At 38.4% G+C, this 26,663-nt stretch overlaps 2 protein-coding genes across 3 annotated transcripts in view; both read right to left on the bottom strand.

Annotated features, from left to right (window-relative positions):
• akirin1 (akirin 1) overlaps window positions 1-9,877 on the bottom strand; it is a 10,156-nt gene extending 279 nt beyond the window's left edge. The window contains exons 1-5 of the mRNA XM_036556602.1: window positions 9,509-9,877; window positions 5,322-5,468; window positions 2,757-2,891; window positions 1,808-1,879; window positions 1-158 (exon numbers count right to left, since the gene is read on the bottom strand). The exon at window positions 1-158 is cut by the window's left edge and continues 279 nt beyond it. Coding sequence (XP_036412495.1) covers window positions 148-158; window positions 1,808-1,879; window positions 2,757-2,891; window positions 5,322-5,468; window positions 9,509-9,713 — 570 coding nt within the window. The 5' untranslated portion in view covers window positions 9,714-9,877 and the 3' untranslated portion in view covers window positions 1-147. The remainder of the gene's footprint in view (window positions 159-1,807; window positions 1,880-2,756; window positions 2,892-5,321; window positions 5,469-9,508) is intronic.
• Window positions 9,878-13,724: 3,847 nt separating this feature from the next.
• On the bottom strand, window positions 13,725-19,034 carry cnr2 (cannabinoid receptor 2). 2 transcript variants are annotated; one of them, XM_036556318.1, is made up of 3 exons: window positions 19,008-19,034; window positions 17,176-17,304; window positions 13,725-14,935 (listed from the first exon to the last, which is right to left on the bottom strand). In XM_036556318.1, exons 2-3 carry the CDS (start codon window positions 17,237-17,239, stop codon window positions 13,890-13,892), a joined length of 1,110 nt encoding a protein of 369 aa, XP_036412211.1. In that variant the 5' UTR covers window positions 17,240-17,304; window positions 19,008-19,034; the 3' UTR covers window positions 13,725-13,889. The 2 variants fall into 2 exon arrangements, with proteins under 2 accessions (XP_036412211.1, XP_036412212.1); XM_036556319.1 differs by having other exon boundaries at window positions 17,176-17,252; window positions 19,008-19,029.
• Between the last annotated feature and the right edge of the window lie 7,629 nt (window positions 19,035-26,663).

The following is a 26,663-nucleotide window of genomic DNA, read 5'->3' as shown; positions in this document are numbered from 1 at the left end:
TGTGGATAACCCATGGCACCCGAGCACTTTAAAGGGAGAGTGGGGGGGGTGGGGTGTAAAGAAAAAGGTTTGTGGCGGTGGGCGGCTGGGGGCGGGGTGGTACTGCAGCAACCATGATGTGGGTTGGCTGGTACTGATCAATGAGGTTCAAGATACGTCTGAAAAGAGAGACAGAACAATACAATTAATAAAAATAAGCAAATACAAAAAGGTTTAACTTTAAAGATGAAATGCATTGAGTAAAATACACTGGTGTCCTGCTGGAGTTTATCAGAATATACCCTCTTCTCCTTTAATCATGACAAGTCTGAAAAAAAAATCTAAGCTCACACCATGTGAGTATTTAAAAGCAAAAACAAAGAACTACCCCTACATCAATGTTAATACTGCTGTATGACCCACCACTTTTGATCATGTGACCTTCCAATTAAACGACTGACTCAGTTTTTATTAAATCTGGTGCTTTATGTTGACAAGCTTGTGTTTGACAACAGCCTGTCAGTATGTATAGCCATTTATTCTTTCCATTTGGTTGCATACTGTGGTGGCATTCATTCATATATTAAATAACTGATCTAATTTTCGACAGAGAGAGAGAGAGAGAGAGAGAGAGAGAGAGAGAGAGAGAGAGAGAGAGAGAGAGAGAGAGAGAGAGAGAGAGAGAGAGAGAGAGAGAGAGACCTCAAGATACAGTCTCAATGCACAATGAAAAGGGTGGTTTTCTGCTGACTTGAAAATAAAGTTCAATTTAGCAGCTAGTAAGCAAGACCTATGATAATTTCAACTCAGAGCAAAATGACCATGTCATTATCATGCAGATCCTGGTAGCGATGAGATAAATTATGTACATTTAAATACCACAAAAAGATACAAACTTGGTACTGCTAGAACACTTTGCATAGGGTCTATGTATTTCAATACAGTACTGAGGGACTTTTCCTGAAGGGCTTAAATTTAAGGGGTTGGGATTTTGGGGGGTTTATTTTGTTGGAGGGCTAGCATGCATTTAGGAAGTTTTACTGAAGAGCCTGAATATGTACTGTTACACCCCTACACAATATTCAGAACTTTTTTTACTTGTACTTCTGGACAACCAGCTTAAGGATCTGAAGCAATGCTTGATTACGCCACAGTCACTACAGAAATGTGTTGAGACAAGTCTCAGACGAGCATGAATTTGAAACCCACTCCTCTACCCGTAAATACGGCTGCTGATTCCACAGACGTAGCTGATATGCCTGTATATGTATTGTGTAAACTGAGGATGGCATATAGGATAACAATCACAAGCTATTTTTACTAAAAACTGCAATAAAGCCATCTTCTGCTGAACTGTGGGTGTGGGGGTTTAAAACAGCTCAATTTTCAAGCCTGACGAATCTTGCTATTCCAGTCTTTTACTTAGGAAGTCGACCATCGAAATAAAGACAGGTTTTCTTATGGAAACAAAACCCCCCTGCTGAGCCAACAGTAAACTGTAGCAAAATACTGGGTGCAGGGATATTTTAAAAGCCATGAGGAAAACTGTTAATATTGAGCCCTTGTAAGTTACAGGTTTGGTCAGTGAGAACAGGATGTTGTCATTTTATATTTATTTCTGACATAGCTCATGGAAAAGAAAAGACTGAAAATTGCAGATTCTACACATTTACTCTGTTTAGTATGTACAAGATGGGATATAAGTGAGTAGTAGATACATATTTTGCCATGTTCATCATTATTTGACATTAATACAAACAGGAAGCTGGCAGAGAAGAAGCTGTAGATATGGGTTAAATGGGGAAGTTTAAAAAAGTAAAATACGTACAGCTGGCAGGCCTGGCCCCATATCGCCGCATGATCTGATCTTGTGTGAATTTCACAAACGACTCGTATTGCTCTGCAATAGAGAGAGACAGTAGTGAGCATTTAAATGCAAGTCAGCTGGTTCACAAACACACAATTAGGAACTCAAAATCACAGCAGACACGAAACGTACTGCAGATCTGGGGCCGTATTACAGAAACTTCTTAGTACTGAAATCTTATCTGTTTAGTCACCATGACAGCTTCAGTTAGGACTGAACTTAGGACAGAAGCTATTACAGAACAGCAGCTCTTAAGTTCACAGTCTTCTCCTAACTCTAGATAATAAAACAGTATTAAAGAAACATCCCAGACACTATCTCCAATGTCCCCTCTTATTACCTTTGTATTAATGTTGATGAAAACTCAGCAGATAAAATATAGTGGTGGGGTGAGTAATGAGCAGACACAGTTTAACATGTGGCTGTTTATTAATAGGAATAACACTAGTGTGTTTGGCTAAAGCGATTGAGGAACAAACTATCACAGCATCGCTGCTCTCCAAACAGCATGATGCACCGCCACAATATTCAAGTTTATCGCACTCAAGTTTGTTTGACATTTCTTACATCAGTAACAGTAGCTAATGTTAGCTGTCTGTCTAACTAACCATCATTTTGATTATGTGTTTACGTTTCAGCTGTAAGTGTATGGCTTTTTATTCAGTGCATCATGTCATTCCACAATATCTGAATTATCACAATTGCAAATTACTGTAATAGACAGTAACAGCCTGACATTGTTCAAGCAAAAGACAACCAATAAAAAAAACAAATACATTATTGAATATTTCAACACTCATATAGTTTAATCCTTATCTTCAGATGCATGATGCATTTTTATGATGCATTTTCAAACAGCATCACTGTCTGCTGTATACAACATTGTCTAGGCCACAGAAACCCTCTTTACCTGCCAGTTTTGTGTTCAGGATCTGCTCATACTCCTCACGGATTTTCTCTTCGTGGTCTTTGAGAAGGCGCTCACACAGGTAGCCCACCTGCCGCAGCGTAAACATGGGCTGGTCCTTCTTCAATGACGAGGCACCTGGAAAGAATACACAATATAAGCCTTATTTGTACGACAGCCTTCTTCAATGATAAGTACACCAAGCCAGACAAACTCTAGGCCAGGACCCACATGCTGAAGTAGGGTTTCTCTTGAGGCCAACCTCATTTTATTAGCAAAATACTACAGAAAGGGCCACTTGTTTTCAGTCCACTTTTACTCAATATCACTTTTCTTTCAATTACAATGCAACAGAATACCATGATAATCCTAGCTTAGTAGGTTGGTACAGTCCTCTGATCTCTGTTGCTTTCATTATAAGAGTTGACTTGTGGCAAAGGTGGCATTCCATGATCAATCCAGAGCTCTTCAGTGCAACCCACTCTACCGGCAATGTTTGTCTATGGACACTGCATAGCTATGCGTTTAATTTTATACACCTCTTAGCAATGAGTGTAGCTGAAACACCTGAACTTGGTGTCCAGATATTTTTGGCCATAGTGCACAATTTTTATTTTTTTTTTTAAATGCCATGACCATCACAGTGACCCACTATCACCATCCTGTGACCCAGTTCGAAAATCAATGCTCTAATCAACCTCCACATTCTACCCACAAAACAGGAAGTACCAAGAGAACAAAAACACCATGTGCTCTTAAGGAACCGTAACCAAGTATATGGGGTCTATAAACTACTAGTCATCAAATTTCATTTATTCCAGTTCTGAGTAACATTTTGGTTTTTTCATCCTTCTATGCACCTACCGCTTTCCTTAAATATAATTTATTATTTGCCTACATTTATGTTTCGCTGTACTGCATTTTACTGTAGAGCTGGGCGATATGGCCAAAAATGTTATCACGATGAACAAAAATTTATATCGTTCGATATCGACACATCACGATAAATGTCAAATTATTATTTCTTTCAAGTTTGAAGGCTGTTTAGTTTCTCAACGTCAGTTTAGTACGAACAGTGAACATTAGCTGACTCGGTACGTCAGTGATGGATCACACCGCCTTACTGCAGGCGCTCCTGCCACATCCATGTCAGAGCACATCACAGTATTCAAACACCAGCTAGCAGACGACTGGGTTTCTCTATTCTAACACCAGATAAACCAAGTCGTCCTTTCAGGTATGTTTAAACTGAAAGCGGTGCTTTTGTGTCCTGTTTGATGCACAGTATCATCAGTTCGCCGTGTTGTGTGAGTGACGGAGCGCTGCTTCAAGTTAACCAGCTGCTAAAAACAGCTAGCCTGGAAAGACAGCGCTCTCCTGCTTTCCAATGCCTCGCCCAGCCCTATTTTACTATAAGTGTTTTCCAAAGACCATTTAACTGTATTACCCTTGTTTAGTCTTATGGATGTTTATGAAATTTGCTAGGGTTGCTTCATGCAGATACCGGCACTTAAATGCAGCTTCAGTATCGGCAATGCAGAACTTAACACAAGTGGTGCAAGTTGACAAGCAGCAGTAAAAATGTTTATGGCAAAATTTGTAATGGTATTATTTCATGGAGATATAATAGCAGTGATATACTCACTGGAATCCTTCCTAAGGTATTTGTTTCTCTGGTATGCAACAACTAAGCCATCTAAAAACATATAAACTGTAGCTACAACAAACACTAACTGGAGCCCTTTACCTGAACGGCTCTTTCAGTCATCTCTAATCTCCCACAGTGTAGTTAGTTAATGGTAGTCCAGGTTGTTATTGAGAGAGTGAACATTAGAGAGATATATGGCAGGAACCACTGGTCTCTTGGGGATAATGACAGCCTTTAGGCTTGGTTTAACACAGCAGCTTGCTAGCTGACTACTGTGTCCACTAGCCCTGGGGTCTCGCAACCTGACGCTTAAACAAGCTGAAAACAAAACCAGAGCGGCTGGTACTGACAGCGTGAATGCCTGAAATATGTACTAAACTTCACATACGTAAGCCCAAAATAGTGGGACGCACGTAGAAGTCAAATGACTTTCTGATCCAGTGAAGCTGCTGCATGCTTACACAGACACATGATTTTGCACAATAAAAATATCAAGTGTACTTCAGTTGTTAAACATGGTTCCTACAACCAATTACTTAAAGTGAAAACAAAAATAATTATCTAAGATTTTTTATATCTACATATGAATAAAATTGCATGTTTATTTAAGACCCAGAATAGAGCTTTTACCAGAATATAACACTTAAGTAAGTGGAGCACTTGTGACTGGTTAGACACAGTTACTTTGCATCAACTGATACTTATTTGTGCAATTTCTGAACATAATCAGTTGAGGTGGTAAAGTGCAAAACTTCTTTCAACAGTCTTGCACACACAGGTGTGGAGATGTAGGAAAGTGAACACTGTCCCATCAAGTGGGTTTTCTATTTTCAGAGTGTTTTCAAAAGGTTTGACCAGAAAAGGTCAATGCATTAATAGGTGGTACTATTAAGATTATTGACAGTTATGGAAACACTGACCTGAGGGTGAGCTGGGGGAAGAGATAACGGGGCAGGGACTAGAACCCTCAGCAGTGCCACACGCCTCCGTCTGGTTGAAGGCCCCCTCCAATTGCCGCCGCCTTTGGTAGCGGCTGTACTCCTGCCGGATATTTTGGAAGATCTGCTCTGTAGATTCAAGAATAAAAATGAAAAAATGCATCACAAAACTTGAGCAGCATGAACCCAAGACTCTTCAGATAGTCAATGTTAATGTAACAAGGTTTTATTCCAAGTGATTTTGGGCCATTTCTATTTCATGAACATCACAAAACATTCAGAGAATTAAAATGGCAACTTTTTATTTAATTTAAAAAAACAAAAAAACATTTGACAATGTACTATGCATACACAACACGTCCTTGTACCAACCTTTTACCAAGCTGGTATACTACAAAGTGTGTAGAGTAGCAACACTACTTTCAGCAAACCATCCAAGAGAAAAGAAGGTGCAGAACAGAAAAAATGACAAGTTATCAGGAATAGATTAGAATATTTAACCACTTCAAATATTCACTGTAATTCAGACTGACTCACTATGCTGATTACTGGTTAGATTATATATTGATCACTACACATTCACATCCCAGTGCTCTACCACAACCCTACCACAACAAAGGGATATGGTCAAAAGTGAGTAATATGGATATTGTTTGATCCATCTAAAATAACTGCTAATATTCCACTTCAGTTACATGCTAGTGATCTATTATTGCCCAAAAAATAACTCAATTTATACAGCAAAAGACTGCATATTTAACAGATGACCAAAAGTTAATGAAACCTGAAGATATTTAAAACATTTTTTTGCTAGCGCAATTCTAAACCAAACTCACCAAACCTGCAAAAATAGGCTTAATGACCACAACCCATCATGTCCTCTTTCCAGACCATGATCAACAATATCTTCAGAAAGATTTCTATGACCAGCATGAACTGCTTTTGACTACCAAAGCCTTTTGCCTGGGTTTGTGGTTAAAGTAATCTATGGCGATTTAATCTGGGCGACAGACCTAAACTGCAGGGAGGATGTAGTGAAATCTGGAACTTTATCCTCTGTTCTAGATAAACTGGGCTGGGTGTCATTTTCTTCACAGAATCATAACTCGTTAACTTAGAATCATAACTTTGCTGATGAGTGGTTGGTATAGTGTAGTGGGTAACACCTTTGCCTTCTACGCTGTAGACTGGTAAACCTTCACATGGCTGGCACTGTTACTCTGCAGCAACCTGCAGCACGCTAGCAAGTTATCAGTTAAAATCCTTGACTGAAATTTCAAGATAGCACTAAATAAATTGACCCACTAGTCAGCAAACAATCAGGTTCCAATATACTGTGCAACTAGTTTTGAACACAGTAGTTTTCTCGCCCACCTATGACCAATGTTCACACATTCAATCAAATCTCATTACTAACCGAGCACTGGAGCAAGCATTTTGATTATTTAGCTGCAGAGAGGTATGGTCACAGCCCATATGAAAATGCTGAACACCACCAGGATTTAGCATTAGCAACATGGTGCATAAACAATGACCCGTCACATTCAATGTAAATACAGTCATCCAACCATGTGCTAAGCATAGCATTACCTTTATGAATTTAAGTATTAATATAAAATCTTAGAAGCAAGTCAACAAGCGCAGCATGAGAAGCTTAAAAAGTCATTATATATCTGTATCTAAAACATGGTAACCAAGCTGAGACCGGAAGCTGCATTAGGCCAACCTCTACATTCCCAGACCAAAGGCATAAAAAAGGTAATGGAGAGACACTCCATTCCAGTGCTACAGTACATAGTTAAACAAGAACACAGTCGATCAGTGGGCCCATAGCAGATTATCTATTGTGTCAAGTGAGGCTGCAACAAACAAAAGACAACATTATGGAAAAAAGATGTGTTTACTTCAAAGTAAATGAAGTCCAACCGATTGCAATACACTACAGGAAGTGTAGGGGTGATATGGTGCAACCCAACAATGGAAGCCATAAGAAGGAATCACTTGACACGCAGACAGCATTTTGAATGCTGTTGGCATTGTGACAGACCAAAGGGAGAGAAAACCACATAAGGTACCAGGATCAATTAGTACATTATTTCTAGAGCTGATAAAACTATTGATTAATCATTAGTTGCAGCTATGATACTCTAATAACATGTGATTGTCATGTCAGGAAGGCATCAATGCAGTAAAGCTGTGGGGCTCATAACTATTCATTATACGCCAAAACTAAGCAGGTTGAAACCAATGGAAATGGGATTTATATTAAAATAAAAAAAAATAAATGGATATGCATTATGACCATTATGCATTTAACAAATTAAGGAGGAAATAAAGCTGCAATAGAGAACATTTCCTGTGCTGCTCAAAGCAAACAAACACACACCGATTACTTTTCTTAACCAGCCGATTACAAAAGGACAAGTATTTACTACATTCCCACTTCCACAACCATGTCAAACTACACATTTCATTATAAGCAAGGATGGAAAAAAACTAAGCTCATTATAACATGAGAGCAACCAATGCCTCGTAGAAGTGGATAACAGTGCTTTAAAAGGTTATGAAGGGATTTAGGTATAAATCAATAGGTAGCAGTCAAACAGCTCCAACAGGCCTTAGTGAGAACATGTGATCATCTGTATTGATCCACTGGTCCCTAAGCCACAGGCCAGGGCTTCCCAAACGGGTGGGGTAGCTGCATTTCTGTGCAACACAATCTCTCTAGCTATCTCTAGAAACACAGCCACAAACAGGACAAAGAAACACAGATCTATGGAGAGAACACTGACCACTGCATAGTCTACATACAAAAGATAACACTTTGCGATTTTTTCCTACTTACATAATGGAATTACAACACAGCCTTCAAAAGGATTCGCTAAATGTCGCTAACATTAAATGTCTGTTTTCCAGCAAGATGACAACAGATTATAAAATTGCAATCCAACAGCCCACCCTGCCTTTGCCGGTTAGAGACCATTTGTCTGGTTTAATCTATAACGAATAACCCAACACAAAAAGGAACCAAAAACAGCCGTCATGAGGATCAATGGGTAGAAACACTATCGATCAGGATAAAGTGGTGATACCTTCCTGTATTTGCATTTTGTTCTTAAAGTGCACAAAGAAGATCGAAGCTTCACAAATCTCGGTTAATTCAACGACTCGGCAGCGTTAACTAATGAGTTAGCTAGCTAGCTAGCTGATATAGAGCTGGCAATAGCTTGCTAGCATTGTTTTTATTTATTTATTTCTCTCGCCTTTCGCATTTCTTGTTAGCTTTATTACATTTCTGGAGTTTAAACTTTTTAGCAAGTTTTACTTCTTACTTTTCCTGGCGCTTTTAGTGTTTAGGACTACCTTAACTGTGTTTGTTTTTCCTCACCGTTTTAAATGCCACTCATTCGGAACAAGGCTAACAACAGTTAGCTTAGCTTACGTTAGCTTGTTTAGCTAATTGATATGAACCCGCACGTCGATTTAAAAATGGCCACAAACAGAGCTCAAAAATAGTTAATAACATCACCAACACGGTAGGTTATATTTGCCATCGACAAAACAACTTAAATTAGGCTGTCAATGACAAAAATGTCCAGAAAATGAAAGGGGTTCGTTGACAAATCTGGCCTAGCTTAGCACTCAACGAGAACACGGCTAACGGAACCCATTTACTAACAACTTTCATCCAACATTTTCCGTTTAGACGCTGAACAATAAAATATTTACCAGTCGTTAACCTGCATAGAACGTATATGTTAATACTACTACTGAGCAACATGACTAACACCTTAAGGTTCAAATGACTTCATCGTTTTCTGTAATAAATCCGTTTTTCTCTAAAATGGAGTCCCTTTAGTGGAGCCCCTTTCCCACTAGCCATGGTCCCATCAGACTATGATTTAGGAACGTTTCCTCTGCACGTTTGTACTCAAATTCTAACAAACACGATGAAATAAACGAATATTTCAAAAAATAGTTTATTAAAAACCATGGAGCTGACTTACAGGGTGTTATCACATAACACTATCTAAATTTGCACTCCATTGTGACCAAACCTCAGAAAACGGAGGACGAGAAGATGTTAGCATCACCGGTTAGCTGCCCCGGCCTCCTATTACAAACCTTGGTCTTTACACGAAAAGAACAATAACCGTGTTGTTTCTTACCTGGAGTTAACCTGTGCTCTCCTCCCACGGACTGAGGGGACGCGGGATTCGGTGGAGTCTCTGTAGGCGGTCGAAGGCTGCATCTCTGCGGGGACGGAGCGGCCGGACTCCCCGGTAGCGGGTTGCACCTTCTACGCTTTGGAGACTGAGGGCTGAGGAGGGCCTCAAACTCCATGGATCGTTTTAACGTAGCTCCACAGGCCATGATTACTGAGCGGATAAAAACGACAACCAAATCGGGGCTCTTAAAATTGCCCAAGCCTTCGATAAAATAACCAAAACCCCGTTCTTTTACCCCCTTTCTCTCCGTATGCTTTCTTTATTAGCTCACACTTAACCTCCCCCTCCTACTCGCACCGGTTTGTATTTTCCAACTGCCAATCTCGAGTCAAAACGGCAAAACGTCACCATGCCAGACTGTACCATGTAGCCCACAGAGGGGGAAGCCTTATTCTTCAATGTGTTAATCATAGCGCAAGGATTACAGCACGCTTTCTTACAATTTATAGTTTTCCCTGAGAGATTATATGTTATACATTCGCTAATATTGCTCACCTTTCCTCTCATCAACTACGTCCATGATGCATTAAGCTCTTAACCAGCGTTTACCTCTCACAGAGCCTGTTTGTTTTTCATGCATAAATCCTAGGCTTTCCCCACATTAAGACACACAGCAGTCTAGATTGTTTGAATGCAGTCATGTTTATATTTGCATTATAACCGTTACTTTATCACAGCAACATTATGACATCAGTCAGTTTAAAAAGAATGAAACTCTACTACGGATATGGATATGGGCATGCAGTAGATGGAACTTCAATCAACCCCCACCCCAACCCTTGGTTTTCCTTGGTAATCTGGGCAACACTGGAGTTACACCCACTGGGGGGCATACAACCACTCAGGTATGTGACCAAGCTAGTAGGTGTGCATTTATGTCAGCTTCTATTTACTGGCAATTCATCATCACCTCTATCAGTTTTATTTTATGTAGCACCCTTACCATGCTCAAGGACAATCAAAAATTATGAATACATTAAACAGTGAGGTACATATTTGTTAACAAAATCCATTGCATTTAAGTCTGACAGGAACAAATAACATAGTGAAAACGACTATGTCTTTAACAGAGATTTAATTGAAGGTGGAGAGGAGGCAACCCAAATAAACTTAGGGAGAGTATTCCAAAACTAGGGAACTACTACAGTAAATGATCAACCACCCATAATGTAAACTTTAGAACATAAATTAGGCCTAAATCACATGATCAAACGGTATGGGATGGGACATATAAATGAAGAAGCTCAACTACAATCCAAGTTGTTCAGAGCTTTATATGTATTAAGAACCTTTTACTGAACATGGAATGTTCAGATAACCAGTGAAGTCTCTGAAGGTTGGAGTGATATGTTCAGTCTTCATCTAATAGGTGAGGATCGTTGCAGTGGCTGCTGAGGGGGGGGGGCAGATAGGAGAACATTACAGTAGTCACAAATGCATGCAAAAGTGTTTCTACATCTGCTAGGCTGAGGTATGGTCAGAGATGAGCAATATTATGGAGATGGAAAAATGCTTTCTTATCATTGAATTCATATGATTGTCAAAGGAGAGTGTAGGGTCAAAGATAACTTCGAGATTGCAGACAGGGGCAGAAGGTATTACCAAAATCCCATGAATATTAATGCCAATGATAGATAAACTAGATATCAGTTCTTTGGAGCCAATTAAAGTTATCCAGTTTTTCTACTGTTCTGTTTCATACTCGTCCATGTCTTCAGGTTATAAATGATATTATAACTCAAAATTAATGCAGAATAATACAAAATTACAAATGAAAGCAAAATATATTTTTTGTTTATTTTTGTGTTTATTTTTTGTTTATTTTTAGGATCCCCATTAGCTGCTATTGTGTTTGCCACTACTCTTCCTGGGGTCCAGTAGACATATCATACATATACAAAAATATATAGGGAATTTAACAGTGCTGGGAACATTAAGCTCTGCACATTTCAGTGTTTTCCTTAATCTAACTCACTTGATTTGAATAACTACATAGCCCCTTGTGAGCTTCGTCAGATTCACTAAGGGGCCCCCACGAGCAATTATGACAAAATTAACAAAATAACTGCTTTAACTTGTAATGAGTATTTTATTTAGAGACCCTTTAGCTGACTCTAGAAAATCTCTGCTTTACTGTACTTCAGCTTCTGCTCAGCAACTGTTCCACTATCCACCATTACCTCAGTCAAGCTTTTCCCTTTTTTCCATTTTTTCCCAGTGTGCCAGCATTCCTGTGAACATAATTTAAATTTAAGATATGATAAAGGTGTGCTTGGGGGATCCATGAGACCCTATACCCTACGGAGTAGAGAATGCCCCTTTTCAAAGCCAAGCACAAGTAAAAAAAAAGAATTGCTACAGGAGTTTAAGAAAGCACAACTGGCCTCGCTCTCCCCCCATTACCAACCATGATGCAGGCAGTTAGCAGTTAGCGTTCTTCTGCAAACGCGTTGAAATGTCCAATGATGCTGTGTTAGTGGCAGTTCAAAAAGATGTGATTGCACTTCACATGACTTGGAGGAAGCATGTGCTAGCCTTCACCATCCTAGTGCTAGGTGATTGGTGGACCTAGCTGGTGGGTGGAATTCGGCATGACTAAATTGGGGGGATTGGGGAAAAAATTGATGTTTGTATTTATGTTAACCTGTAACCATGTATATATACTCTTGCTATTGTTTTGTTTTGTACAACTATATATAGGATGATGCCATAGCGGAACATGGTGGGTTTGGAAAATATGCTGTCTGGCAACTTGCTATTGTGTTTGTGCAACCACAGCAGGCCGTGGTTCCTTCTTGACGAAATGGACAAAAGAACAGTATTAATGATGCCATTAACGTCTTTTTGTGATGCATGGTGTTTTTTACATAGACATCAAAAAAAAAAAAGGTAGCCAGGTAGAGGCCCACAAAACATTTGTGCAAAGGGGTCTGTAACATGATGATTCAGATCTGCTTAGTATGATTTTTTTCTAGCTTTACTGCTTCTGTTTAATGCAATTGTGTGTTAATCAAAAATGGCATGCTTTCATGCGCACAAGGATTAATCATAGGTTGAATGTCTACAATTGGGTTGACAGAGACTACCTTTTGCATCTGTTAGGTTTTGTGAAGCTGAAACTTAGGAATTCTGTATTAATCTGACAGCGTTTGTGAGATAGACCCCAAGGTAACACAGCAACCTGTTCTGATGTTCTGTAAGTATTATTTAGCAACAAATCACCTTATTTGGAAAGCATATACAGTATAACCCAGTATACAATAAAAGCTTTAATAATGAGAGTATATAACACTATACAGTATTTGCCAGCAAATGTTGATACAGTATATGCCATAGAAAATAATAAAATAGCTTTTTGTGCATTTTCTGATGTATTTCAGCAAACACATATTGTACATACTATTATAGCCAGTTTGGGTGCAAACATAGACCGTAATGCCCTGATTTTCCAATGCAACATATAATAAAATTTTCACAAATACAGACCATGTTTTTGACAAAGGATGTCTTTTCTACCCTCTTCCAAAGTCAAAAACCAAAAAAAAAAAGAATGTCAGCTTGGGTCTATGTGGTACAGAAAGTTGAGTCTTAATTCAGTTTATTTATATTGTGTTTCACTTTGCTATTTTGTTTATGCCAACAGCCTATGCCTTTGGTGTGATTATAAAGGAGTGAATGTTAAATGGGTGTGCTCCCCCTAAACTGGCCCTGACTGATTCTCATTATATGGAGAAGATGATGATGATGATGATGATGATGATGATGATGATGAAGACCTCATCACTGAATGTGTTTTGGATTACTTGGAACATGCAACACAGAAAATGCACCAACTTCTAAAACTGATCTTTGGAAATGTGGAAAAATATTCCTGCAGATTTCTTTATAAAACAAGTATCCTGAAAAGAATGAAAGTGGTGCAAACAGTGAACACACTAAATACTGAAAAACATCATACTATATTTGGTTGTTGAGGCTTCTGTGCAATATTCTGTTGTTTTCTGTTCTGTTTTTTTTCTTTCTTTCTTTCTTTTTTGACACTGAAAAATTAGTAATACTTAATGGTCATTTTGACTAGACATTAAATAAATGAAGGGCATTTTCTGGCTTTTGCTTGGTACAGTATAGAAGTATATAATACAGTATATAACACCCATTCATGCACATTGTTAGTTTTTCTGCACATATTATACAAAGCTACTGTAAACACCAACCATGACTGCCAACTAATCAGTCAGAATCTCTTATGTAGTAACTTTGAACTTTTTATCAATATTTACTAGGAAATATTTACACTCACAACACCTAATATAATGTCCAGCTAATCCAGATGTTGTCTGTCTAGGGATTCAGAAATAGTATCTTTGTCCTTATTTTCAGCGTGTCCAGTATCATTGTCTTTCTTTTGTCCAGAAGCACACATTCCAGTGCCCCAGGTACACACCCTGCATACACGCCTCAGCAGGTTTAGGAGTGCCCGTCTCAGCTCACGGCAGCGGAGGGCATACAACAGTGGGTTTACGGCTGAGTTTACCAAGCACAGAGTTCCGCAGAAGGCGAAGACCCTCTGCTCCTTGCGAGTTAGCTTCCGTGAGACGTCGACCACCATGATGGTGAGGCTAGGGACCCAGCAAAGTACTAGGATCAGGAGGATCAGGCCCAAAGTGCGTGCCAGACGGATATCCACACGCATTCTGTCGCGCTGTCCCATTGTTGAACGCCCTGGTGTTCGAGCTTCCATGACTGCTTCATGATGGTGGGCCTTCCACAAGATTAGCGCATATGCTACCAAAATGAGGACAAGCACCACCAGCATAAGGCCTGCCCAGCAGCTCATATAGTGTGGGTCAACGTATGGGAAGAGCTGAGAACATGGAGGGTTGTCTTGGCATCTCCATCCAATCGGAGGGAGGAAAGAGATCACAATAGTCACAGTCCATAAGGCCACTATCCCAAACAAGGCTCTACGACGTGTCAACAGAAGTTTGTAGCGCGGAGCCTTGTAGATGCAAAGGTAGCGGTCCATTGAAGTTAGCAGCAGGCTACCAACAGAGCCAGTGAAGGCCATGGTGACACCTCCTAGCTTGAATAAGTATATATTAGAATTGTCTATGTGACCTAAAAGGTGGAATTCCAAGAAGAAAATGGGGAAGAAGGAGCTAGCCAAGACATCAGCCACCGCTAAGCTTCCAATGAAGAGGTACGAGGGCCGCTTGCGTAATCTAGCTGAAGCACCAATGACCACCAGCACCAGGATGTTCTCTAGGAAAGTGGCAGGTCCAGTAATGCAGCAGATCCATTTGATAATATGCTTCTCTGTTTCGCTCAGCACCAGGTAACATGACAGGTTCTCACATTTGTTGCCACCTTCATCAACACAGACACATTTTTATTGAGATAAACTGTGAAACACCTTTCAAACACAGTAGAAATAGACATTTCTGTTGTGAGCTATTGCGCAACTGAAGAGAAATTTCTTATATGAGCAAACATGCTTAATCACAGACTTCTGTAGTCACTCTGTGCTCAGCAGCATGCCCATACATACGGGTCTAAGCCATGGTTCTCTTTAGGAAAATTGAAGGGCGTTCTCAAAAACTGAAAAACTTTTTCTAGACAAACAAAAAATTCCAAAGCCAATCAAAGCCAACATTAATTTTTCCTCCAAACATGACTGGATCCTCTGAATTACGAGGTCATTAAAAAGCCAAAATGCAAAAAGCTGCATGTAAGCTTGCGATTCTACAGACTGAATTGACATCATAAGACTGGCAACCTCAGTTGCTCTGGCTGTAGAAGCCTACAGTTTGAGATGTGATGTTATTGTATAATAATATTAAAGTACAGTAGCCACACTTTCATATGGTGTCATTCCAGTGGATGCAATGGGCTCTTTAATGACTGATGACTCTTTAATTTAATCGTAATTCAGAGGATCCAGTAACATTTGGGAGAAAAATGTGCACAGGACAAAACATATTGGCTTTGGAACAACGAGTGCGATAGTAGTTAATTCTAACAAGAAGTAAAAATAATGGACATTTTATTCTAAGCTGCAGCTAACGGTTATCTATTCAGTGATAGAAAAATAGATTGTTTTCAAAAGATGACACAAGAGTTTGATATTGGTCAAATGCCAGCTTTTTGCCCACATTTTTTCTTTAATTTGCAATACTGTGGTATAAAAACACTCAAGTCCTCACATTTGGGCCTGTTTACTGTACGATGCAATAATTTCTGATCCTGATCCTGAGATTAACCATGTCTACAGGGTGACTTCCAGTAAACTGGACTGCTTATCCTTACTGCCAAGCTTTTGAAATCCTGATTTTAATTGATTGTGGTATCATTAGGTTTAAACAGAAAAGTAAATATTAACAGTAAAAATGTATAGACATTTATTATGCCTTATTATCTTCTAAGCAGGTGCAGCAGTCTGTGGGAAAACAAATGCCAACATATTTCATTATAGAAATGCATATAAGAGCTAGTTTACATAAAACTAATATCGCTTGAGCTATGGGTGAGTGGTTTTGATGGGCTATACTGATAAGCATTTCAATGCAAAAGATTGCAAAAAAATTGGCTAGTGATGGGGAATTCCACCTATTTTCAAGATTACTGCATAATTCTGTTGTCAACATATAAACAAAATCTTTCAGATTGGTTTGATGTGAAATGGTGCGCTGCAGAGAACCTTACCAACTCAGAGTACCAACTTGGGTACTAGCTTTCCTTACAACACCCTGCATATACATCTCCACCGTCTCCAGATTAAACATATATGTAGAGTTGCATTTCAAAATGCTGTATAGATAGCTGATATATAATGAAAAACACATTTAACATAATACTAGTGTAAAACAATATCTCAGAAATCAGGGACTTAATCATTTAGTACAACACATTTCTGTGAGGCACATTGTTAGAAATAAAGGTTCTGTTCAGGTACATTTTTCGTTCATCAAGGTACAAACAAGGTAAATGTACCCTCAAAGGTACCACAGTGATTTTAAGGTCCAATTGTGTACCTTAAATAGGTTTTTCCCAGTGGAAAAGTACATATTTGTTGCTTTTCATAACCTAATGTTTTAAAACAGAACAATAAAATAAAAAGCCTGAACATGAGACAGGATGTTTGGAGTCAATACAACGTAGAAAGTATAATTTCAATGGATTATGGTACAATTATGTTCCCTGACTAAAGGTACTGAGATGTACCCTTGAGGGTACCACCCCAGTGACAGTTTCTTACCTTTATTTCTGAGAGTGTTGCTTTTAATGGAATTACATGCTTCAGACATCTGGTTCCTATCAACACCACTGTGAACAATTCTGACTCATTTTTCTTTTAAATAGAGCCCTTCACATCAATCCACTCTGAATACCTTTGTGTCCATCTTAACAATTCGCCTTTTAATCTGGTCAATACATGTTGCTTTAAGCTTTGTTTTAAGCATTATTCATAAGATAACAATTCCACAAGATCAGATTTGAACAATCTTGTAACATTATAAAAATATATATGTTATAACAAAACTAAAAATCGCAAACCTCTGATCATAAATTCATCACTGATTTGAAGATTTGAAGGCTTGGCACATTACCTGTGGTTGTCAGGGCTCCATGGTCAGTCAGTGCAGTTGTCACTTCATTTTGCTCTGTTGCCATTGTTGCCAGTTTTCTGGTGGATAAATCTACATTTTAGTTCATTATCCTTTCATATTACACCCCACCTGAAACACAAAATCGCAACTGATAACACAACAAGATGGGCATCTTTTAGATTTTGATCAAAGTGCAAACACACATTATGTATATTAGGCAAATGGCACATAATGTGGCTTGTCACAATAATGAGCAAACATGAATATATGTCCAAAACCTGATCATCCAGCATTTTATGTGAAATCAGGGGGATTAATAGGGCGCTTGTCCACCATAACTGTAATAATAGCCATTATTCTTCTGGCTTTACTCTAGATGCTGGAACATTGCTGTGAGGGTTTGATTGCATTCAGATACAAGAGCATTAGTGAGGTTCTGATGTTGGATCATTAGTTCTACATCACAAACGCCACTCCAATTCATCCCATAGGTATTGGATGGAGCTTCTAATACAAAAAACACAGCTCCACTGCTCAACAGCCCAATGGTGGGAGGCTCTAAACCCCTTTAGCCAATACTTAACAATGGACATGGTGGTCTTAGGCCCATGTGCTGCTGTTCAGTAGAAATTACGACGTGTGTGTGTGTGTGCAATTCAACACCTGTTTCAGAAACAGGTGCACCTTAAAGTAGCTGAATTCGTTAATCAGAAGTGTTGTCTGGATTCTTTTGGACATATAGTGCCCCACTTCAGCTTTAAAGCTGGAAGAAACTTTCTTGGCAGTTTCTGCTGACCTCTGCCCTCTGCTGGACGTATGCAAGAATACGCGATAAGCAGCCTGAGAAACAGGGAGGAGTCACTGGAGTACAGAAAGTGATATTTACAGTAAAGTTTTGGTTTGAAACACTGACAAGTCTCAATTTGTTACTCTGCAAGTTAGTTTTTGTTTTTCTTCCTTGTGATTACTGCAACATGTAAACTAATCCATTCATGTCCAACAGCAAAATTCCTGTGGCAGGAAAAATCCTGAAGAACTTGTTCTGATCGGTCTCAAGTGATGTCATTTTGTAAAGTTATACATTTAAATGAACATCTAACAGTATCCATTAGAAATGTATTTCAATTACATGTAAGTTTCATATATTTATTTACAGTCAAAGTTGGATCTCCTATTGTTTTGTTAAAAATCAGTAGTCCCATGTGACTAAAAAACTAATGTGTTAATTTAAGTGATAAAACCCCTCATTTTAGCCATATTGTTTGACAGATTTAAAAAATTTGATTTGTGGTCAGGTGAGCTCAGATAGCATATGGAACCAAAAGGAAATGAAACTACTTTTTAAAGTGTGGTTATTAAAGCATTAAAAAAAAGATGTGCCTAAGCACAAGCTCTACCAAAGTTATAGTCATTTGATTACCTTTTTTGAGTTAATTTGAGTATTTACCTTATTTTTAAAGTATATCAGTTTAAACTTTAATAAAAAGTGGATTGAAAACTCCTTTTTGTTTCAAAGTCAAAGAGAGGCTTGAAAGCAAAAATACTACAGCAGACATCAACACACAGTCTACTATTAAGTAACACCTTTCTAAGAAAACTGCCTAAAGCATTACATGTCCTGAAAAGCCTACGTTATAGGTGAAAAGGTATCATACACCACATAAATTTAAGAAAAAAAAAAAAATCTCAGCAGGCACGCTTGATAAATGAATGACTAACACAGAGAAATGAAGAATTATATTCACTTTAAGCACCTATGAGACAAGCTTTTTTAATCTATTGAAAGCAAAGCGCTGCAAGATTGATAAAGTAGCGGAGTGAGAGCCGCCTACCTTGACACCTCGCTGCTGAGAAACCAGACTGTCACAAACACAAACTTGCAGCAATGTCCCCCCCTATTACGACACTGCATTCTTCCTCTATTAGAAAAAAGTAAAGGGGGAAGTACACTTTACTAAATTCTGTCAGGAAGCCTAATGGCTTTTCTCACACCATTAACCAATAAAACCAGTTTGGCAGAGTAATGTACATAAATTGACTTTTTCCAGCTAACTGCTTTTTTTTGGTGCTGCTTTTTCAACTGACAATGACAATGAAATCTAACTAACAGTCTAAACTAGAAGAGAGCTTCTCACCTCTTTTTCTGTACAGTATGGATCATGCGCTTTCACTTTGATCTGAGACCTGAGTTTTTTGGGTTTTTTTTTAATTTGAGCAAGAAAAGCTGAATTGAGGCCAGTATAAAACTGGAGCATCTGCCTGGAGCAATGAATTTAACTACTGTCTCTTATTGTGGTCAGTTTTCTTAGAATTATACATTGGCATAGCTTCCACCCTATGTATCAAAATCTATTTTTGTCTCACACCCTTCACTTTCAAAGTTAATAGGGATTGTGGGGGGAAATCTCAAAATAGTACAGGTCCACTTAATGCACAACTATCATTATCCAGACTGTAGAAATAGAAAGTATAAGCATGGGCTGACGGATAAAAATCCACCTGAAACAGCACTACAACCAAGATATATTTCCATGGTTATGCTAAACCCATTTCAGTGGTTATACTATGGAGATTTTTGTGGTTATACCACGAAGATTTGCCATGGTTACATTACACCAACATTGTCAGAAATAAAGATTCTGTGCAGGTCCAATTTTTATGTTCATCAAGATACAAACAGTGTAAGTGTACCTTCAAAGGTACAACAATGGCTTTAAGTTCAAGTTTAAGTTAACTGTGTACCTTAAATAGGATTTACCCAGAGTTAAAGTACATATTTGTACCTTTTCATAACCTAATGTTTTAAAACAGAACAATAAAAATAAAAGGCATGTGTGAAATCAGTAAAACCTAAAAAATACATGATTGCAATACAATATTGTACAATTATGTTCCCTAACTAAAGGTAATGAAGACTATACCCATCCCCTTGGCTACACAACACTTATTTCCATAGATACACTACACTATTTCCACGGAAGCGGTACTTTAATTTCCATAGTTATACTATATCCTTTCATATTTCCAACAAAATCTATCTGAAATAGAACTACACCACAAGACATATGGATCAATGGGCTACACTATAGTTTTCTTGATTAGGCAACAACCATTTCAATGGCAACACTACACTCATTTCCACTGTCAAATTACACTCATTTCCGTGATTAAACTATGCCAATTTCCATAGATGGGCAACATCCATTTCCATCAATTTCTGTAAATATGTCACACCCATTTCTATGGTTTTACCACACCAATTTCCATAGTGATGCTACACCCATTACCATGGTTTTGCTACATCCATTGCCAGGGCTATGCTACAACATTTTCCATGGTTATGCTTCATCATACCATGTTTACAGTATACCTCCATGACTCACTAGACCTATTTGCATAGTTATGCTAAACCCATTTCCATGGTTAGGCCACACCCATTTGCATGTTAATGGTACATCTATTACCACAATTATGCTACACCTAATGCCATGGTTAGGCTTTGCCAATTTTCTATGATTATGCTACACTTCTTTCAATGGTAAAACTTCACTTTTTTTTCATATACATTTCCATGGTTACACTACATTTTCTGTGGTTATGCTACATCCATTTTCACAGTTACTCTTCACCAGTTTCCATGGTTATGCTACACCCGTCTCATTGGTTACATTAGTAGCACTACCGCTTGAATACACTTATGTTGAAGATGAAGAAGTAAAAAATTTATTTGAAATATTCAGAACTACTACGCAAAAAAAGGAGAAAGGAGATGTTTTTATTGTAGTGGCATGTAGAACCTAATACAGGTATTACATAACAATGTTTTATGCTGATAAATTCAATCCACATCCTTCCACATTAATGTGATTGTTGTGTTATTGATTGCTTTGTCACATTTTGTTTTCCAGTACAGCCCCAAGGTCTATTAGGTATGTGTAGGTCCAGGTCATGGCACGCTTGTACAAGACAGGCACACCTACTTGAGTTTATATCTGTCCAAACACGCAATATTTTGGTGAATGACTCTGCTGTGTTCACTGAGTTCCTGATGCCTACAATTGCCTGTATTTATTTATTTATTTATTTGTTTGTTTGTTTGTTTGTTTGTTATGAATTTAATCTATCCACAAGCAACAAGGGCTTTAAAAAACATTTTTTTATTGCTTATCCTTCCGATCTTTTATTTAAAATATTAAGAAAAATCTAACCTTTCTAACTGGTTTAAGCTTCCTGGCTAAGGCTGTTAGCTTTTGATTTAATTTTTGCCAGTACTTGATGATACTACATATCTGAATAAGCTGTCCAGGGCAAGAGAAACTGGAAGAAAAACAGCTCCATAACATCACAGATCCACTAACATAGTGAGAATGAGGTACTTTTCTACATGGCTATCTTTGTGCATAAGCTAAACCCATCTCTGGTGTTTGTGGCCACAAAGCTCTATTTTGGTCTTTTCTAGAACATATAACATGTTGCTACTGAACGTATCAGTAATGTCTCACGAACTGTAGGTGCCTGAGTTTGTGGCTTTCTTCTAGCAACCCCCCCAAACAATTTGTGGTTATATAGGTGGTGCTTGATCATCGTTTGGGAGACATTCTGACCCCAAGACATAACTAATGTCTGAAATGCCCCATCTGTGACCCTTAAAGATTTTTTTTGATTGCTAATGATTGTTGCTGATACATATTTATAAAACTCAGCACACAGCTACATCACCATCCAGTATTAAACAGGAAGGTAAGGGACATATGCATAGAAGCCCTGATGTTTCTGTGGGTTTCTGTGGTTTTTGCATAAACAATGTGCACCACAATAACCCAAACATTTCTCATGCATATCTGATAAAAGAATCTATATCTAAAAAGATTCCCATGATAGTGTTTACAATAAGACTTTGAACCTATTAGCTTATTATAGAGATTGAGTGAATGGTGATTCTTTTCATCCTGCATGCCCATTGTAACACTCGTGTAGATCTAGGTTGTTTTTGGCTTGCAAGCTTGCAATGGCGAGTGTAGTTATCAAAAGCCACACTGTGGTTGCACTCTGCCTTGTGCTGGGGCAACGGCGTAAACACTGGTTATCTTAGTTATATTATGATTGTCTCAATAACATAACCAAATATTAGCATTTCTTTTACAAAAATCAAGTTACTAGTACTTGCAAAGCCTTTGGAAAGGATAAAAAAAGCCAAAACAGCATATCTTTTCTTTCCTTTTGTCTTTCCTCTTCTTATGTGATATAGTACAGTGGCAAAAATTGTAACCAAATGTATAATTATCAAACATATGTTAATAACTGAATGCTATCCCAAAGACATGGTTTGTGAAAGTAAATCATGTCTTATTTAACTGATTTTGAAATTGAAACAAACATTTTCTCTTCCACAGAAAGCTCATAGATCTAACTCCTGTGTAACGAATGGTCTTCCAGTTTAGGTCTTTTCCCTCAACCTTCACAACTGTGCCACAAGTCCTGAAAAGATGAGCTCAGTTTAGGTCTTTTCCCTCAACCTTTAAAATAGCAAGCTTGACATCGGTTTCCAGGCCTTTTAACTCCCTCAGGTCTTGCCATGAGGCTGAAACAGACTCGCCAGCTTCTTGTTTGAATTTTCCCATTCAACCTTAAATGGTGCAGCTGTTATTATTACAACACTTGAGGTGCCAGAATGAAATTGCTGCACCGTAAAGGTGGAATGGGAAAATTCAGATGAGAAGCTGGTGAATAAGGAGCTGACTTCAGCCTTGTGCTTTCGACATTGTTGGAGAGCCACATTGATGTTCACTCTGGTTTTACCTTTTGCTTTATCCAACCTCTTTTTGTCCAAAGACTTTTCTGCTTCTGTCTTTCCTTTTTTGTTCTTTCTTCTGGAGTGCTTTTTGCCTCTCAACATCTCCATTCACAACCTAGCACAACCTGAACCTGAAAATATTCCTTTGCTCATAGCTTTTGTTCATGTGTTTAACCAAAGTCCTTATAGGGAAGTCTGTTCACTCCCACAGCCATCTTGGCAATGCCACCGGGCACTTATTTCCACTCATGCAAGACCAGGCTGTTGTAAGTACCTGGATAACTTTCTCTGCCATTGTTTTGAACCTTTTAGCTCTATGTGTGTGTGTGTGTGTCTGTGTAGAGCCGACAGACTCCACACAGGTAGGTAGACAGACAGGTAGATCATCCAATCATTTCATGCAGTCCAAATGAAATGATTGGACGGTGTTTTTACAGTCCTGTGGCCTTTTTTTGTTTAATTGTCAGAAATTTATTCATTGTTATCAGGATGTAAAGAGTCCTGCACAGTTTGGTCATTTTGGTCACAACTCCCTGGCACCGACCCTACAGGACCGCAGCTCGACCCCCCTGCTATAAAAGATTACCTAATACTCACGGAAGGTTACTAAAATGTCTGGTTCATCACACTTTGGTTTTGTGTTTTGTTTTTTTTTCTCCGTGGTTGCCTGTCTGGCTCACTGAAACATACATTTTTGTATGTTATTTTGATTAATATTTACATTCTGTGCATATATATAGTTGGTTGCTTAGTAACAGACGTGCAGCTTATAATCAACCACACATTCACACCTAGGGGCAATTTAGCATGTCCAGTTGGCCAAACTACATGTCTTCGGACTGTGGCAGGAAACCCACCTGGGGAGAACATGCAAACTCCACACAGAAAGGACCCTGGACATCTGGCCATAGAACCAACCCAGGCCCTTCTTAGGTGACAGCACTACTCACTGCGCCACTGTGCTGCCAGAGCTGAACCAACAGGACATAATAAAATTATAAAGAAAAAGAAAACTCGAATTAGGTACTAGATCTTAACTGGGTGAGAAGTATATGCCCTGTATGTTCTGACCTCATTGTTTTGAGTTGTATAACTTTCCTGGTCATAAGTAGTCTGCTAATCTGCTAGAAAAAAAACATTGTTGCTGGCCAAAGAAAAACACATTTCTTTGTTTCATACATGAGTATGGCAGCCATGCTTTATTGTGTGAACATTTAATGGTGAATGGACAACTCTTTACATTCAGTTACATTAAAAGCTAAGAACGTTTTTGCCGCTTCATGTAAAGTTACTATTTTGGAGATGTTTTTCTTTGGACACTGATGATATCTAATAAATCTGGTGTGAAAACGATAAAAAACTGTAGGGCTGAGGTATTTCTGGGGATGGATAACAGGTTTTGCTAAAAAAAAATGGTGAGAAAAAAGCACAGACTGATTGAATTAGACATTGAATTATTCCTTGTAATTACCACGATGCTTATAAATTCGTAACCAAATAGAGTAATTACTAAAAATAATGCAAAGTATGGCCAGTATGTGAGCAATTTGAATAGCTGGCAGTGTTGTGCTCTTCAGTGGGCAAAAAAGGAGACAGGCAATCACAGCAAGACACAGATATCTGCGGGACTTTGAAACCAAAATGTGTAAAATACAGTAAAAAAAAATAAGAAGAAGAAGAAGAACGAAGCAAAAATGAACAAAATATTGAAAAATAAACATAGCCCACGACATACAATAAACCTGTCACTATTAGTCACCGCGTTTCGGTATTCCGGTTGGTCGGTTGGTTCACGCCAGACGTGAACTACTTTTTGTTGATGGAGGAGCCATTTTGTTGTGAGACAAGCGGAGAAGAGAGAGAAGAGGAGAAGAGATTTCTCTCTTTAGGCTTGGGTCGTAGAGGTTGTTTCCACGTTGAGAAAATAACGTCTTCCCTTAGAGCTACAGTGTAAACAGTCTGTCTATATCAGACGACGGGCTTTCGCCATCAAAAAACCCTGAGGAAGTGGGTAAGTTGATGTATTCATGCTTCCTTTAAACAAAGCCTGCCGCCGCCATGTTGGGAGCGAGTTTTTGTTTTGGTTTGGAGCCAGAATGAATGACATGGATTTCCTTTCTTATTTTCTATTTCCATTTCAACCTGTGCATGCATTACTTTCGCTCTTCACTGCTCAGTCACGGTATCTAACTAACACCGTGGCAGATACAGTGATAATGTCCTGTTAAATTCTGCTCAGTGTTGTTTTTTCTTTCTTCTAAGTAAGTAAGTTAGTTAGTTGTGTATGTAGCTAATGTTCATATGAAACGAATCACAAACCGTTAGCTAGTATTAAGAAATCATATTTCACTGAAATTATCATTCATCACTGGAACAAAGTTGAGTCCGACTAAATACGTTAGACATTTGTTGAAAGGGTTTACTGACTGTTATTGGTTTTCTTTTCACTGCATGGAAAAAGTATAAGTAGCAGGATGCTTATATTTCAATAATAAGAGTTCAAGACATGATTCATTTAAAAAAAAAGGAAGATGAAAAAATATTTTTATAGTAATATTTTTGTAACACTTTATTATTATTATTATTATTATTATTATTATTATTATTAGACTATAATGCTAAAAAAATAATAAAGCTAATGGCTAACCATCATTAAACTTGAAAAAACATTTTTCCCTGTCAGATTAATATAAAACGGTGTATGAAAGCATGCGGTTTCATAAGAGGCAAAAGTATCAGTTTTAAAATACGTTAATTTTCACATTCATCTAAATTTAGAAAAATGCATATACTTATCATTAACCATATGCTAATTATGAGCCAAATTTGTGAAGCAAATGTAATTCTTAATTTTAAATTAAGTGTTAAAAATTGGCAGCCATTTTGCTTCTTGTTTGCTTGCCTTTTGACTGATTTCTGAGAAAGTAAGTTAATTCATAACCCATGCCATTTCATGGCGTTATACACAGGTACCCCATCCTGATACTGGAGTACCCCTGTCCAGGACATTTACATGGGTTTTTTCTTCCCCGCCCCCCCAAACTAAACACTAAAATGTGCAGGACGGGGGGCTGCCAGTAACTGGGAACCTGTGGCTAAATGTATTACTAACACAAACTAGTTACGTTTTTTGATAACCTGCTATTCATTCATAATAACGGGTTATCTAAAAATAGTCATCGGCTGAAGGTCAGGGAACCAGCCTTTTGACCAGAAGATTCAACCCCCTGAGCCAACAATACATGACTGAGGTGCCCTAACCCCCCTACTGCTCCCCGGGCACTGCGGATAGGGCTGCCCACCGCTCTGGGCAAGTGTCTATGTTGTGTTTCACTGCACAGATGGGTTAGAATTTGGAGATGAAATTTCCCCATTGTGGGACTAATAAGGGTCTTTTAATCACTTTAATCATGTATGCTTCTGCTCTGTTGTTCTTTTTCTTAAAGGTGACCTCCAGTGTGCACACTATGGGAGGTGGTGACAGATACACTTCATGGCCAGATGTGTGTGGACAGCCCATGTAATCAGTGGGGTTGAATATTTCAGCTGCTAACAGGTGCCTAACATCAAGCAGACAGTCCTGCAGTCTCCTTAGACAAACTTTGGTGGTAGAATGGGTCGAACTGAAGAGCTTAGTGACTTTCAGCGTGGCACTGTCATAGGATGCCACCTTTCCAAAAAATCAGTTCGTGAA

Source organism: Colossoma macropomum, unplaced genomic scaffold (assembly GCF_904425465.1).
Source record: "Colossoma macropomum unplaced genomic scaffold, Colossoma_macropomum, whole genome shotgun sequence".
NCBI lineage: Eukaryota > Metazoa > Chordata > Actinopteri > Characiformes > Serrasalmidae > Colossoma > Colossoma macropomum.
Note: the sequence above shows the minus strand (reverse complement) of the source record. Positions and strands in the feature narration are given on the sequence as shown.

What these genes read in the sequence shown, in the direction of transcription:
- cnr2 (XM_036556318.1), bottom strand. Translation starts at nt 17,239, where the DNA reads ATGGCAACAGAGCAAAATGAAGTGACAACTGCACTGACTGACCATGGA. An exon ending in TGGAGCCCTGACAACCACAG is followed by an intron (nt 14,936 to 17,175) that starts GTAATGTGCCAA and finishes GTGTTGATGAAG; the next exon opens with GTGGCAACAAATGTGAGAAC.